Raw genomic sequence first — 15,375 nt, forward strand, 5'->3', positions numbered from 1 at the left:
GGAAAACATAAATTCTGTTAAGTGTACAAGTGTCAGCAGGGGGGAAAGAATATTTGAAGGTTCAGGATTTTACATTCCTTTTATCACAAAACAAAAATTTAAGACAATTTTAAAAATAAATGTAATAAAATTAGAATCAAGAACACTCTTCAAAAACCTTTTGAGTGTTTAACAAAACCATTTGATAGAAACACTACATTATTTTTATAGTTCAGTATCTTTGATATATAGCTTTCTTACCTCTGACAGATCAATAATTGGTTTCTTACTTAAATGTGTTATGTTCAGCAGTATTCTAGTATGTAACACACAAGCTTTCAAATGCAGAATTAGTGTTTATAACGTTATTTTTTTCACACAGTGAGACATGATTTAAAAATAAAAAAATAAAAGAAGAAGCAAAGATTCATCTACTCCCAAAATATTTTTAGAAAAAACCACGAACCTACTTTTAAAAGTATGTATGTCTTTCAGCAAAAAGATGCTGTTTCATAAATGTGTTGGGATGAAGTGCCTTTTGCCTTGGAGTCTAGATTCAATGTGCACAAGTTTACAAGGGAAAAGATTTTAAAAAATCTTGTTTCTAATCCTCAACTAGGTGAGTCTTGGAGACAGGCCTGCTGTATGAAATGCTTGAAGGAAAAAAAAGCCCACACAGTTGCCATTGGTAATAGAAAGAATTGGACTCTGACCTTAAAACTAAATTAGACCTTCCTCTTTTGAAAGCCTGTCCTTGGAGAGAAAAATAATCTGCAGGTTTGAATAAATGCAGTTGGTAGGATACAGAAACTACAATAGCATGGACCTCTTTTGTCAAAGAAAAGAATGGGAAGAATTGCCAAGCCAACATAAACAATAGAGTGAAAAGAGCAATACGGGAAAAGTCAGCTCTTTTTAAAGAAATAGTGTTCAATACCTCTGTAATCTGTCAATTTACTGGGCTCCAATCATATTTATTCTACTGTTGAAAAGAGAGAAGGATAAAGGGTGGGGGAGAAGCAGTGGCTCAGGGAAAAAAATAAAAGCCCCATGCTAATATTTGTGTAGAGTTATGGTATGGCACAGCTGATGGTTTCTTTTAATTGAAAAAGAAGGCCACCTGCCTTAGTGACTACAGTGATCTGTCCCCATATCTGGAATTTCAGGTGAGTGCCCACTGCACACTAATGCAGACTCAACCTGCACGTCTCTGATCTCTGTGGGATTTCAGTTTCTAGACCAAAACTGCAAAGTTGCGTAGCATAAGACTAATGATCTTAGTCTGATGAGACTAGTGAATTTTGGATGCAGTAGCATAGAGTGTATGTTGCACATATGGCAAGCTACATGTGCATGCTAAATTCACCAGTTCTGGGCCAGTTAGACATACATATTGTGTGCAGGGCGTATGCGGTGGTTCTGATGAGCCCCAGTTAGGTGGATTTGCTGCACATGTGTTGTAAACAAAAGCATGGTAGAAAAAGGGAAGCCCTACCTCTTTGCATATATGTGTTTGTGTCTGTATCTCTTTTTCTTGTCCATCTTATCTGCATTTATGTTTTTGAGGTTGCAGACTGCAGTGATGTTTTGATGCCTGAAATCTTTCTCAACTCACTTGCTTCCGTTTTAACAGCTACTTTTCCAAAGTTTTGTTGCTCTGTGTTTCTGCATGAGTCATTGGAGTTATTGATAGTGGAAACCTGGGGGGGGGAGGGGGAATAGGCGCTAAAACATAACAATCAGTTCAGAAAAAAACTTGTGATAAATGTTGAGATAAATACAATGTTTTAATAATTTCATTCCCTTTATAAAGGACTCTGGTACAGGGATCACCCATCTTTTGCTAGTGTTGAGACTGGTTTGTTCCAGTCATTTATTTGAATTCAAATACAGAGAGTCCTTCTAAACTCTTCAGAATGAGGGGAGAAAGTAAGGACAGTTGGATGCAGTCATATAGGGGGCAGGAGCGGGTTACGGGGTTTTTTTTTTAGCATTGTTGAGAAGGTGAATGAAGTTAGCAGTCAGCTCTGAGTGGTGTGGTTTTTGCTGGGGTTTTTTTTGTGAACTTAGCTCAGCAAGAAACATATCTGTTAAGACTGACTTTCCATAATTGCTGATTTCTGCTAGGATGAGATGTTTTGCAATTTTTTTGGTGGTGTTTTCTTTAAGCATTTAGAGAGAGTTACTGAGTACTGCTTGACTCTTGGTGAGAGCTTTAAAAATCTAAAATTCCTCTTGACTTATTCCTATGGTGAACCTGAATACTTTTAAAATGGCAAGTTGAGCCAGAGCAGAAAATACTTTAAAAAGTATTTTCTGTGGCTTATCAGTACACCTATAAGTATTTAACTATAACTTTTTCTGGTGTGAGAAGGGAAAAAAGGTGGAGTAGACATTTTCCAGTCAAGATTGCACTGCATGATGATTCTTTCCCGTGAACTGAAGTCTCCTCCTCTCTAGTATTTTGTGATGAGATCTGTTAATGAGCTTTTATGAAAAACTTTTGAAGTATGCTTATAGTACTTCTTGAATTGATGTGTCTGGACAACTGTAGGTTTCATTCCTGCAAAATCTTGTGCTGAAACATGAGCTTGGTCTTGGTAGATTTGGCCAGAAGGCAAATGGCCAATGGCAGTTGCCAAGAAAAAAAAAATAGGTACAGGCAAGCACATTGCAACATTTACCTGAAGTTTCTCAAGTGTCTGTACTATGTGCCTCAAATATTCCCAAACTAGATATTTTCTAGACATAGTAGACTTTCATGACACTTTATTCCAAGAATTCTTTCTGTTTTTGAACCCAAATACACAGTGTTTTATCTTCTATGTCATGCAGTGAGTAGTTAACAGCTTAGCTGCATATGGTGTAAAACAGTATCTGCTGTTGTTTATTTTAAATGAGGCCTTGCTAATCTCATCAGTGCTTACAGTGTTGTAGGAAGTAAAAACAGTGAAATGTCCCTTCCTATTTAAGTGAAATGAAAAAATGAACAACTTGATATCAATCTTGGCATATTAATTGTTTCCTTTCTTCTAGGATTCTTCAGTCTGCTCTGGCTTTTGCCAGAGGGACAGTCACATGCTTCTTAACGTTGGTCATTTACGTTGCTTGTCTCTGTACTTTTCAACCTTTTTCTATTGTAATCTGTTGAGTAAGGTAAGCAGAGGGAGGCAGAGTTCCACATTGCTTCCTCACTTGATGGATTTTGGAGGTAAGGTGAAAGGGGGAAGCAAAGCAACTGTCAAAGAGAGCAGAGCCTGGGAACTTGAATTGAGCAAGATCTTTCTCAGCAAGCATTTTTTTAAGCAATAAACTTTCAACTTTAGTTGAAACTGTAAGTCAAGTGGAGTGTTGGAGAAGTTATTTTGAATTGCGTTTGTACTTAATCCATGACTTCTGTTAATTGGAAAGGATTCTATTTTAAAACGTATTTTTAAAAAATATGTGGAGCAGTTGGAATTTAAAGGCAAACCAATGTGTGTGTTGTGTTACAGGAATAGGGAGGAAAACACCTACTTTTAGATGGGGAGAGGGAAATACAGATTATTTTCTGAAATGAGTTGGGGAAAAGGGCTGGACAGGTGATTGCCTCAGTCTGGGAAAAGAATTGTTTTCTAGTAACTTTTGATTTTAGGCTGGGTGGGTAACTCTTGCTTACATAAAAAAATTAAACTGTTTAGTTTCTCATATTGTTTATCAGGGTCAGGAAAATGACTCAACTATGTTAAGAATAATTGGAGGGAAGAAACATATAATTAATCCTGATATTCAGGTCAGTTAAGAAAACCTGCAAGTTTTTCCAACTTTAATAATAAACCTTTTGTGCTACTGAATCTGTTAAGAAACTATTTCTTAACCGGAGCTGTAATTCCAGAATGTAACTTTGCCACGTCTATGGCAAGTATGCAGGATGTGGCAGCTTAATTAAGAAGAACATGTTCAATGTAGTATTTGGCAGTACAGGCTTAGATCAGTAGAGGGGTTTTTTTGTTTTGTTTGGGGTTGGTTTTGTTTTGTTTGGGGTTGGTTTTGTTTTGCTTTTGTTTATTTGGGGTTTTTGTTTGTTTTCTTCAGGTCTCATGCTGAGGGATAGTAGCATTAGGGGAGCGTGTGTGAGTTTTGGAATGTCTTGGTTCTTTGTCATTCAGATCCATATTCATGCATGGGTGGCTTTAAATTTGTGTTCTAAACTTCTGCTGCCTTTGCTTATTTTGAGTGATTTTTCTCTTTTAATAATTTGTTACATAAAAGAGTAAAATTTTGAAGCTTAAATATCTATTAAATGTATGCACCTCTTTCCTTAGTATTTTGCATGACTTCTTTCTCTCAATAAGAACAAAAACAACCAGTGAAAGAACAGCCAAACCAAAGCAACTTTCCCAAAAGTTTCTCCTGGGGCTGTGAGATTATATAGGAAGATTTATTCAGATAGATGCTCTTACTTGGGAGAGCCATGAACAGTGTGCAAGTGACCAAAACCAAAAAAGACCCCCCTCAAACAAACGAAACCAAACCCAAACAAACTAACAAAACAATCCCCCCTGAAATGTCGTCTTAAACCTACTGGGAAGTGGACAGAAAAACTTTACTATGAAAACAAATTGTCTTGGGCAATAGATTTATGTCTAATTTTGTTTTATGGCTAGTAGAACATAGAAAAGGAGAACATTTTTGATTATAATATAAAGACCTGCTTATACTGTCTTGATTTTATATTTTGGAAGGAAGCATTAATCACACTTTGGCTTTTCTGTTATTTGACATTTCAACTAATAATAAGAACTTCTTTATTACAAACTGGCCTTCCCTAATATCATTCTCATGTGTGATGTTTGAAATATGACCTTATTAATTTAGTTTATGAACCCAGTTTTAAATATTAATATTTAAAATTAATTGATAAATTATGTTATCTAAGACTTAAACAACAGGCCCCCCCCCGCCCCCCCAGTCCCCAAAATACATGGGCTGCTGCTGAATCTTTCCAAAATCAGAAAGTGACTTTATTTCTGGTGCTTATACCATAAATGTTAATTTGAAGTTTTCTTAATTAATAATTTTTCAGTGATACTACTACATGGTGCCTAATTATAAAGATAATTGTGGAGCTCTTTGTCCAACTGAACTGGAATTGAATGTTGCTATAGCTGAGACATAGGAATTAGAAGTTTTCCATCTCCTCCCCTCCTTTCTTTTGACTTTTTATAGCCTGCAAATCTGTCTCTCCCAATTTATTGCTGGATTTCTACTGCATGTTCCATTTGAAGGGTTGGAATTACTGTGGGTAAAACATAAGGTGTTACTGTTAGTGCATAGAGCAGGGAAAGGAGAGGTGGCTGACCTTATGGGAGAAATGTGTATGTGTGCAGGGCAGTTAGTATGGACATGCCTTGCTTTGTTGACTGTACTTAATGGGTGTTGTTAAATGAGATGGAGTTACTGATTTTTAGCTTGTTGTTGTGACTCTTACTATATCATGAAATTACTTGTTTGTTGGATTTGTGCTTCTTTTTAAGCTACTGAGTTACAGGGCTGTTCTTCAAGGGATGAGAAGATTTTGTCAGTTGTTAATTTATAGAAACAGGTTGTCCATGTAGTATTGCTATTGCTGTTTATTATCAGGGTTAGGAGAAAATAAATGAGATTCAAAATAGCTTATTGCTCCAGTATACTGAAACTTTCATGTCTTTACTTTTGTACATGGTTTGTTTCTTATTTCTACAAATGGCAGAACGTGTATGGCTTTTCTCTTCCCCATTAGTTTGTGTTCTGCATAGTTTGACGTGATTTTCTTGGGTTTTATGCTGCTTAAAACAACTAGCCTTAAACAGCGAGCCATAACTAATGATTCTGGTAATAATCCGTGGTCTTAATCTGCATTTTAAACTTTTTTTTTTTTTCCTTCAACCTCAATATTTAGAGAATGTTTCACTGTGGAAGTTTGTAGTGAGAAAGATCGGTAGAGCAGGGCATATCTTGTTTCAGTTCAATACAACGATTTGTGCTAAAATTTGAAGAGGTGGGTTGTTTTTTTTTAAAGTTATGAAGATCATTGGTTTTTGCTCATTTCAGTCTTCTGTGACAGCATATAGAGGCAGAATGCTTACTTTTAAGGTATGGTCAGTAAGAATTTTTTTTTTAAGTGGATCTTTCATGGTATAGGTAGAATATGTGTGTGTACAGATACTGTCATACAGGCAAAATCACACTTGCATAGCTGCATTAAGAAGGGATAAATCTTAAAACATTGATACTGTAATTGAATGACATGTTTAATATGAATTCACTGAAATACTTGGATATGTTTTGTATTCCATTAATTGAATGCCATCACAATTTTAGTAATAATTGTGTAAAGTTTCCCTTTCCTGTTATACCAGTTACAAGCAGGGGACACTGAGAATTCTTCCTTGGAATGAGCAGAAACATCGTGAAGAAGACTGGTGTGAAAAAGCAGAATGCAGGTAAGTATATAGAAAAAGTGAAAAGTTTTTTCTATATTTATGTCCTTTTCAGATGAAGAATTTACTTATTAATTCTTAAGATGTGGGAAATGCTCAGTAAGACTTATTTTTGTGCACACTAACTTGTGTTTTCAGCTTTCTTAGTGAGACTGAGCAAACACTCTTTCATGTTACAGCATTATGTTCAGTGTGATTGTGATGAGTAACTTTCACAAATGGAGGTGAGCCGGGGTGAGGTTACTGTTGGAAATCCTGATTTATTTATTTATTCTTTTTTCCTTCCACCCTGTTACTTGTCAACCATAACATTATCATAACAGCATTGATGGATCATAAAACTGCCTTTCACTGTATGAGGAACACGTGGCAAGCAGAGGTTAGGCATACCTGTGTCTTTGTAGAGAGGATTCTTTCTTTCATGATCTATCTCATGTTTGGAATCTCTTACTAGTTACTTCGCTGACAAAAATTAACACTTATGTGATTGACATTTGCATCTCATCAAATTATTGGTGTAACAGGAGGTTAATTGTATCATCTTCTTTCAGAACAACCAGAAGTTTTAGGAAAAAGACTGATGTGAAAAAAATGCAAGCAAATGTATACTTAACCATATACTTCCTTCCTTTCTTTTTTTTTTAAAGGATGATTGTTGAACCAACTTTAAAAGATGAAGGTGAATTTCTGTATGAAATGCAGCCTGAGTTACTGAAGTACAGGACTACTAACCTTTCAGTAGATCTTGTTACTGACTGGTATTTGAGCAGAGCCCAGGAAATTGAAAAATATGCGATGCAGGTGAGAATAGCAGTGAGGAAATGATGATGACTGATTCAGGCTGATCAGCCTTCTTCAAGAGAACCCTGTCTTACTGCATATTAATGGGATGCTTTTCCCTCAGTAATAGACACTGTGTCTCAATTTTCATTATGGCTTTTGAAGTATTTGTTTTTTCTTTTGCAGTGTACTTATGCTTGCTCTAAAGTTTCCTCAGCCAACTAATTGATCCATAGGAATGAATAGGAAGCTAGCAGATTCCCTTTCTCTTGATTTACCATAGCAGACAATAGCACTTTCATAGTCCATGAAAAACGCTTACCATTACGTTTTATATTTGTAACTAAGGGAGGGGATGTTGTGCACAGGGTTATCAAGAAACATGTTTTATTATCTGTCACATGATACTGTACCATATATATTGTTATGTGGCAGTCACATGTGTCACTCATGCCAATATGTAGTACTGCCATGATTTCTTCCTGGCAGGTTTACTGTGTGTCTGTAGGACTACTATGTAGCTTATTTTTGCTTTTTTCTCTTCATATTTCAAAAATCTTTGAAGCTCTGTGTGGTAGAGATAAGCATTGCAAGTAAGAGTAGAGCTCATCACTGACATGCTTTGGTATTTTATTGCTACTCAAGCCAATTTAGCTGCATGAAAAGGAGGCTGACTGCATGTCCTGGTTTTATCTGGGATAGAGTTACTTGTCTTCCTAGTAGCTGGTACAGTGCTATGTTTTGAGTTCAGTATGCGAAGAATGTTGATAACACTGATGTTTTCAGTTGTTGCTAAGTAGTGTTTAGTCTAAAGTCAAGGATTTCTCAGCTTCTCATGCCCAGCCAGCAGGAAGGCTGGAGGGGCACCAGAAGTTGGGAGGGGACACAGCCAGGGCAGCTGACCCAAACTGGCCAGAGGGTATTAGATACCATGTGACGTCATGTCCAGTATATAAACTGGGGGGAGTGGGGGCAGGGGAGGATCGCCGCTTGGGGACTAACTGGGTGTTGGTCGGTGGGTGGTGAGCAATTGCATTGTGCATCACTTGCATATTCCAATCCTTTTATTATTACTATTGTCATTTTATTATTGTTATCATTATTATTTTCTTTCTTTCTGTTCTATTAAACCATTCTTATCTCAACCCATGAGTTTTACTTCTTTTCCCGATTTTCTCCCCCATCCCACTGGGTGGGGGGAAGTGAGTGAGCGGCTGCATGGTGCTTAGTTGCTGGCTGGGGTTAAACCATGACACTGGAAGTATCACTATGAGTTAGTTCTGATGGCTGAGTTCTTTTCTTCTTCAAGTTTGCAGTCATCCAAGGCTTTTTAATTGTAGTTGCCTATTATCTTAACAGCCTATCAGTAGGTATGGAAATAAAGGGAACTTCCAAGGATCAATTAAGTTACTAACACATAAATGAATTTGCATTCTACTCTTTCAGACTTATATCTGCCTCACTGAATATGTACAGCCAATATTGCGTTCTTTGAAATCGAAATAGAATCTTTCATATAAAGGTATTTTCAGTCACCAGGGAAAAAGGCTGTCATTATCTTCTGTGAAATAAAATGCAACAATTAAAATTATTAATTCATGGGCAGCTAGAAAAGTCATGTTACATGCAGAGGCATGCATAACTTCAGTCAGTTAACTGATTATCTTAGTTAAAAGCAATCCTTCATATTCCGTGCAGTGAGATGAGGTGATGTATCTCTGTGTGTGATCTCCAGAAGGAATAAAAGATAGTATTCTCCTAATTTACATGCATCAATAGGATGCATCTGGGTCAAAAGACCTATAACGACATCATCCATTAAGATTAAGCATTTTATTTGGTTTTTATAAAGCTGAGAAGAGCAATCCATTTAGGAATATACAGGCCACAAAAATGTCAAGGAACTTAGAATTGCCTATTAAGCAGAAGGAACAGGGAAAGAAAACAGACACACAAACAGGTCATAGATTGGGCTTGAAGTTGGTTTTTGGCAAACACTTGTACAGCAGGGGTTTTTATTATTTTTCAGGTGGACTGTGCTCTGTCCCTTGTTCGTCTTGGCATGGAGAGGAATATTCCTGGTCTGCAGGTGCTTTGTGACAATCTAATAACTCTTGAGACAATAGTTTATGAGACTGATGGTGATCGAACCTTAACTTTGAAGGAACTTGTAGAGATGAAAGACATTGAAAAGCTGAGACTGTTGATGAAGAATGTAAGTATTATGAATAAATCAGTAAGTATAACTTGATTTCTAGTAATTCAGGTTACCATAGATCCTATGTATATAAAGATACTGTTAGTGACTGACATTTTTCTGATGAACCTCCATCTTTAATTCAGCAAGTTTTCAATACTTTTACTGTTACTTTTTGTTGTGGTGGGTTTTTTTCATTGTTTATTTGTTTTTAACAAAATCTAAAAATGGCTCGGTTTTCTCCAAGACCTGTTTCTTTATCCTAGGCACAGGACTAAACATTAATAAATCCAGTCTTTTGAAAGCTGTGAATTAATTTTTCATTGGTCCTTTCTAAAGGATCTTTAGTGTGGCTGTTGATGATGCTGCAGATAAAACATTGAATCTTTTCCTTGGATGCTTTTTGCTGTCTTTAAATATTGTCAAAAAGTCTTAATACTTGCCTCTGCAGCATATGTGTGTTTTTCATCTTCTCTATTTAGCCTGTGCATGGCATTTCAGAATAGAAAAAGACCTCTTGGACAGGTTGAAAAATAACTTGAGATTGAACAGGGCTCTGAAATTCAGTGGAAGAATACATAAGCACCAGAGGAGGATACTCATGCACTTGAAGCTCCTCAAAATTTTGCTAGGATTTATGTAACCACTTGTCATTTATTTTTCTGTCTTGCATTCTTGCATACTGAAAGTAATGCTACTCTGACATGAATGTAAGCCGATCTTTCACTCATTCTGAAATAGCAGGAGGAAGGCGGCTAGGCTTTTCTCATGTAATGGGCTTTACTCCTGTACTGCTTGGTTTCCCTAAGCCATTGGGTAGCAGAAAGATGATGGATTGTTTCAGTGCTTCATGTTGTAGTGATCTGTGCAGCAGTGGTGAATGTCAGGCTTCAGCTGTTGTTTGTGATAGGTGAAGATACTGTTTCAGTTATATTATTAAAGATATGTTCTGTTGTTTTTTTGGTTTTCTTGTTTGTTTTGGACAATGAAGCTGAACTAGTTCTTTTTTTCCTCTCTGTAACTCATTGCACTTTCCAGTCCTCTGATGAAAAATATGTGAAGAATGTTTATCAGTGGATGATCCCTTTTCTCCACCGCTGTGAAAATCAGTCCCCTGGTCTGGCAAATTCACTTTTTAAAGAATATTTAGTAACATTAGCAAAGGAAGACCTGACTGTACCTCTGAAGATATTTCAGAATTCAAAACCTGCTGTAAGTATAGAGCCCTGATGATTCTACTGGTTTCTTTGGAAATCTTTGTCCTGAAGACGTGAATTTATAAATAGAGTTCATCTTCTAAATCAGGTCATCTCCATGATCTTTCCCTTTTTCTTGGACCCAGGATTTGTTATGTTTTAGAAAACGTTAATTAGAAAGTATTATAGCATAAGTTATGATGCAACTAAACTGTCCTTGATGAGGTTGTCAAACTAATGTAATTATGATCCTGACCTAGTAGAACAAAAATTATTGTAAAGGTTATTCTTTGAAGTAATTATCTGATGACATGTTTAGAGTAAATTTCTAGCGTATTTGCTTTTTAAAAAATGGATATAAGAGTTTCAGGATCTCACTAATATTTTTTTCCTGAGGAATTTTACTAGCAGTAGATGTCAAGTTATTCCACACACAGCCTCCTCCTGCCCCCTTCCCCCCGCTACCTTTCCACAACGAATGTAAAGAATAAGATGGGGGCCATTAGGATGGAGTCAAGAGTTTAATGAGTAAGGGTTGAAGTTACCTTCCATGTGAATATTTCCCATTGCTTCTACAGTTTAAATAATTATTCCAGGGCACATAAGCACATTTTTGCATACTATTGAATGTTCTAAGTGTACAGACAGAAATCAACCAGTGAAGGGAAAACCACACCTATTTTATGTATATTGATACTGTTGTACATAATAAATAAATCTGACAAATGTTTGCAGAAGTTGCCTTCCTCTGGCCTGCACCCTCTCCACCTTTCCAGCTCAGAAAGGGTATAGTGGCATACCACTGTTCTTTCAAGTGTCTGCAGTGTAGGAAACTAGCAGAGTTGTGTTTCAGTCTGTAACTTCAACAGGTATTTCATTAAGTTGTTAGCAAGAGACATTCTACTTGCAACTGAAGACAATTTATTTGCTTGGAGTACATATCTTTTTATGTTCAGAAGAAACTTAACTGTTGAATTAGAAACAGAAAACTGAAGATAATGTGTTTTCTTTTCTTGTTAGTGTCAGCAAAAAATTATTCCTGATCAAGACCAGCTTATGATTACGGCACTGGAATGTATTTATAGTTGTGAACGAGATGACCAGCTCGCTCTCTGTTATGATATTTTGGAATGCCTTCCACAAAGAGGATACGGGTAAACACTTTCAGCTAGTTATTTGTAAATATTTTAGATATGTTAAATAAAGTTGTGAATTAATGCTTCTAAATAGTTAAGTCACTAAAGGGTAGATGATGTTACTGGAATATTCTGTTCCTGTCTGAGCTGCTGTGGTCACGTGTGTATGTATGCTTGTGCTGTGTACATATGCTTGTGCTGTATATGTGCTCTACCAAATAGTGCAACAAAACATGATTTACAGTAGCAGCCTAGACCAAGGCTTCTGTATTAGTTTCTTAGACTTTTATATATATGGTGAATTGAGACCAAGAGTTAGTGCTATCTTACTGGTCTTGTTAGTCTCGTTACAGTTAGTAGCGTCTTGCACTTAGCTTACAAGCAGCAATATGGCCCTGTGAGAGAGGTGACTATATGGAAGACCTATATGAAGGACAAGTAATTCTCAAGAAAGTGAAAGCATGAGGAGGAGATGTAAACTATTCTCCCTATCTTTTACATGTAGGGAGGAGAGAGGCTGAGAAGAGTCTAAGGCAGAAGGAGAAGATCTGTTCTTGGGAGACTGAGGGACCTCTCAATTTTAGCTATCCTTCCAGCAAAAAGCCAACAGTTTTAATCTTTTCAAGCAAACATATATTTGGTTTTCATCAAGGAATGTTTCAAACTGCTTATCTTTATGTCTATGTAATATGAATTACATGAAGAAATTACAAGAAGTATGGAGAGAGAGAGAGATATTATGCAATTAATATTAAATATCTTTACAGGCCTGAAACAGATAAAACGAACACTCTTCATGATGAAGTAGATGAACTGGAACAAATTCTTAGGTATTTAATTTTGCTAAAATAAATAATGTATCCTTACAGAAATCACTAGGCATAGCCAAGAACTTCTTTTATGACAAGAAAGCAGCAAGAATATTTATCTTGGTTTTAGTGCTGTCAAGAAGATAATCTGTAAATGTTTTTGTATTCAGAACTTAGAAATTTTGAATGGCTTTAGCTATTTGACTATTATAAAAATAAATAGATATTTTCCTTGGAATAGTAGTATCTCTTTTTTTTGTCTTTTTTTTTTTTTTTTTTTTTTCCTGAGGGAGGAGGAGGAGGTTACCCGGGGAATAGGTTTTGATCTTGATACTCTGTAATGCTTTGCATGATGAAAACCTGAAAGCTATGAAGATATGTCATCAGGTTATTAGTGATAGGCATTTACCCTACAGTATTAAATTTTTTTTTTTTTTTAGTAAATAATGTTATTCTGGCTAATCCATACTCTCATATTTATGGAGACTGTTTGCATTTGCAGTACACTGTCTGAGACAGCTTTAAGACTGCTGCAGCAGAGTAGTTGTACAACTGTGCAGGATTAAAAAATGTTGACCATTTGTTTACAGCGTGTCAGAGCTGTTAGAGAAACATGGACTTCAGAAACCTGTTTCCTTTGTAAAAGACACAAAGAACAATGCGGAGGAGGTGCGGAAGCTGATGATTAGGCTGACGAGGCACACAGGTCGCAAGTTAGTATTCAAAGGGGAATGGGAGATAAGGGGGAAAGGGCAGTAAAGTAACAGTACTTGCCGTCAAAGAGTGTACCTGCCTCTTTTGTTGCAGTAGGGAACCGTAGTGTTCAAACTGAACACAGTCTACATAATCATCAGTTTAACAAATGTGTTTTAATATGATTAGTGCTTTGACTGCATTCTCCACATTCAAAAAACTCAGTCTTGCTTCAAACCTATTTCAGTTTGTTTGTGTTCAAGTAAACAAGCCTAAAAGGCGTACTGGCTGCAAAATACTGCAAAATGATGAACAGTGAAAGTTAACATGTTGTAAATGAGGTCCTTTAAGACCTAGTTAATTTTTTTGAGAGTGTAAGATTTGTAAAATAACGCTTTCTGGCTTTTTGGTGTGTTTTCTTAAGAGCTCTTCTAATAGGGTAATTTATTGATTTTACATATTGATTCTACCTCTTATATTTCCAGTATAACTTTTCAATATTTCTGTTTAAGAACTACATCATTTAACTCGTCTTCCAACTGTAGATGAATTATTACATGGCTCTTGGTATAAGCGGATAAAAAGATTGAACCCTTGGAAAAGCAGCCATCACTGCAGGGTTTTTTTTGTTGTTTTTTTTCTTCTTTAAAGTAAACATGTACAGCAGTCTATCGATGATGGTAGAGTAGTATTTAGCTTGGACATGCGGAAAGCTTTTTAAGACTTCTAAAAACCTTTCTTTAAAAAGATCAAGTCAATGCCTCTGTAGGAAAAATGTTGATTTTTCACTTTTTTTTAGAGACCCTTTACTTTGCCAGAATGCAAGCTAATGCCATTTGAGAAAATAACTATTAGCTGGACTAGCTTGTGTAGCTTAAAGTGTTTTCTAATCGGAAAGGCTCAAGATAGTGTCAAAAAACCTTCATAATGTTTTTATGAGTAAAAGTTTTGATTGAGCACGTGAAGTTGTATATAAGCTTTGTGGGTAAACAGAGATACATGGATCCAGAGGGTGAAGAATCTGAATACCATTCCAGTTTAAGGAACAAAATAAACTTGCAGGTCTATTCACCTGTGACTACATGCAATTGACTAGTCCTTTGAGATTGCACTTTAATGATCCTCAGTTGCTCTTACAAACTTGTTTTTATCCAGCTGTTCTTGGTTCAGCAGGAAGATAGCACTTCCAACTTTCTGATATAGTATTGGAAGTTATCAAAACCTACTTAGGGGATCTTGATAAAAATTGCTTAAATTCTTGTCTTATCCCACAGAAAACAAACAGTAAAAACACTTTGGGTACTGAATTGTTGTCATCAAACAATTTTTATCCCACAGACACTGTTTTAATGTTAATACTGAAAGCATTCTGTCTTTAAATCGCTTTTGGTTAAAAGTCCAATTAAAGTTTGAAATAGTGTTTGAGAAATTGTATTTTTGGTGATAGAACTGTAGTGTTATCTACTGTTTTTCTTTAAATTTGTTGAGGAAGAGAGTATTTAATTTTAATAATGTTTGTAGGCAACCATCAGTCAGTGAGACACACTGGAAGGAATTGCTCCAGGATATGTTAGACATGCAGCAGAAAGTATATACATGCTTACATTCAGACACTTGCTATGAGGTGAGTTTTATGTTTTCTTATTGATTTATGTCCCAAGTAAGCTACAAATTCTCATTTCATGTTGTTGCTCACAAATGTAAATACCTTTTCATGTGTTATGTTTATTAGTTGTCTGCTGGTTCTTTTACGGTATTTTCATTCAGATCAGAAACGTCCTATGTTAATTCATTGCATCAAAAGCACCTGTAATAAATATCCTGTATATCTTTTACTAGAATTCAACTTTTCTTAAATTGAGTCAACTTCTTGAGACTTCGTAATTCTAGGTACAAATGTGTTTAGTAATAAATGCTTAAAACTAATGAAAATAAACAATCTTTTAGCTAAATGTTATCTTCAGGCAAGCATTTCTTAAACATGAAGTTCTGGTTTGATTAATATTATCCAAGATCATTATAGGATTATGGACTTTCTACTGATTGTAGTTGAAGTAAAATAACGTGAGATAAGAAATCTAATTTCATTGAAGGACACCCCCCAACCCCGTCCACACCCCTCCC

General features: G+C 35.9%; 1 protein-coding gene across 1 annotated transcript in view; it reads left to right on the top strand.

Annotated features, from left to right (window-relative positions):
* Positions 1-15,375, top strand: part of NBAS (neuroblastoma amplified sequence) — a 190,367-nt gene that overhangs the window by 42,924 nt on the left and 132,068 nt on the right. Inside the window, exons 22-29 of the mRNA XM_010566655.1 lie at positions 6,360-6,443; positions 7,088-7,241; positions 9,250-9,435; positions 10,456-10,629; positions 11,634-11,767; positions 12,517-12,579; positions 13,149-13,271; positions 14,773-14,875. Of these exons, the coding sequence (XP_010564957.1) occupies positions 6,360-6,443; positions 7,088-7,241; positions 9,250-9,435; positions 10,456-10,629; positions 11,634-11,767; positions 12,517-12,579; positions 13,149-13,271; positions 14,773-14,875 (1,021 nt within the window). The remainder of the gene's footprint in view (positions 1-6,359; positions 6,444-7,087; positions 7,242-9,249; positions 9,436-10,455; positions 10,630-11,633; positions 11,768-12,516; positions 12,580-13,148; positions 13,272-14,772; positions 14,876-15,375) is intronic.

This window comes from Haliaeetus leucocephalus, unplaced genomic scaffold, assembly GCF_000737465.1.
Source record: "Haliaeetus leucocephalus isolate CR32 unplaced genomic scaffold, Haliaeetus_leucocephalus-4.0 Scaffold217, whole genome shotgun sequence".
Classification (NCBI taxonomy): Eukaryota; Metazoa; Chordata; class Aves; order Accipitriformes; family Accipitridae; genus Haliaeetus; species Haliaeetus leucocephalus.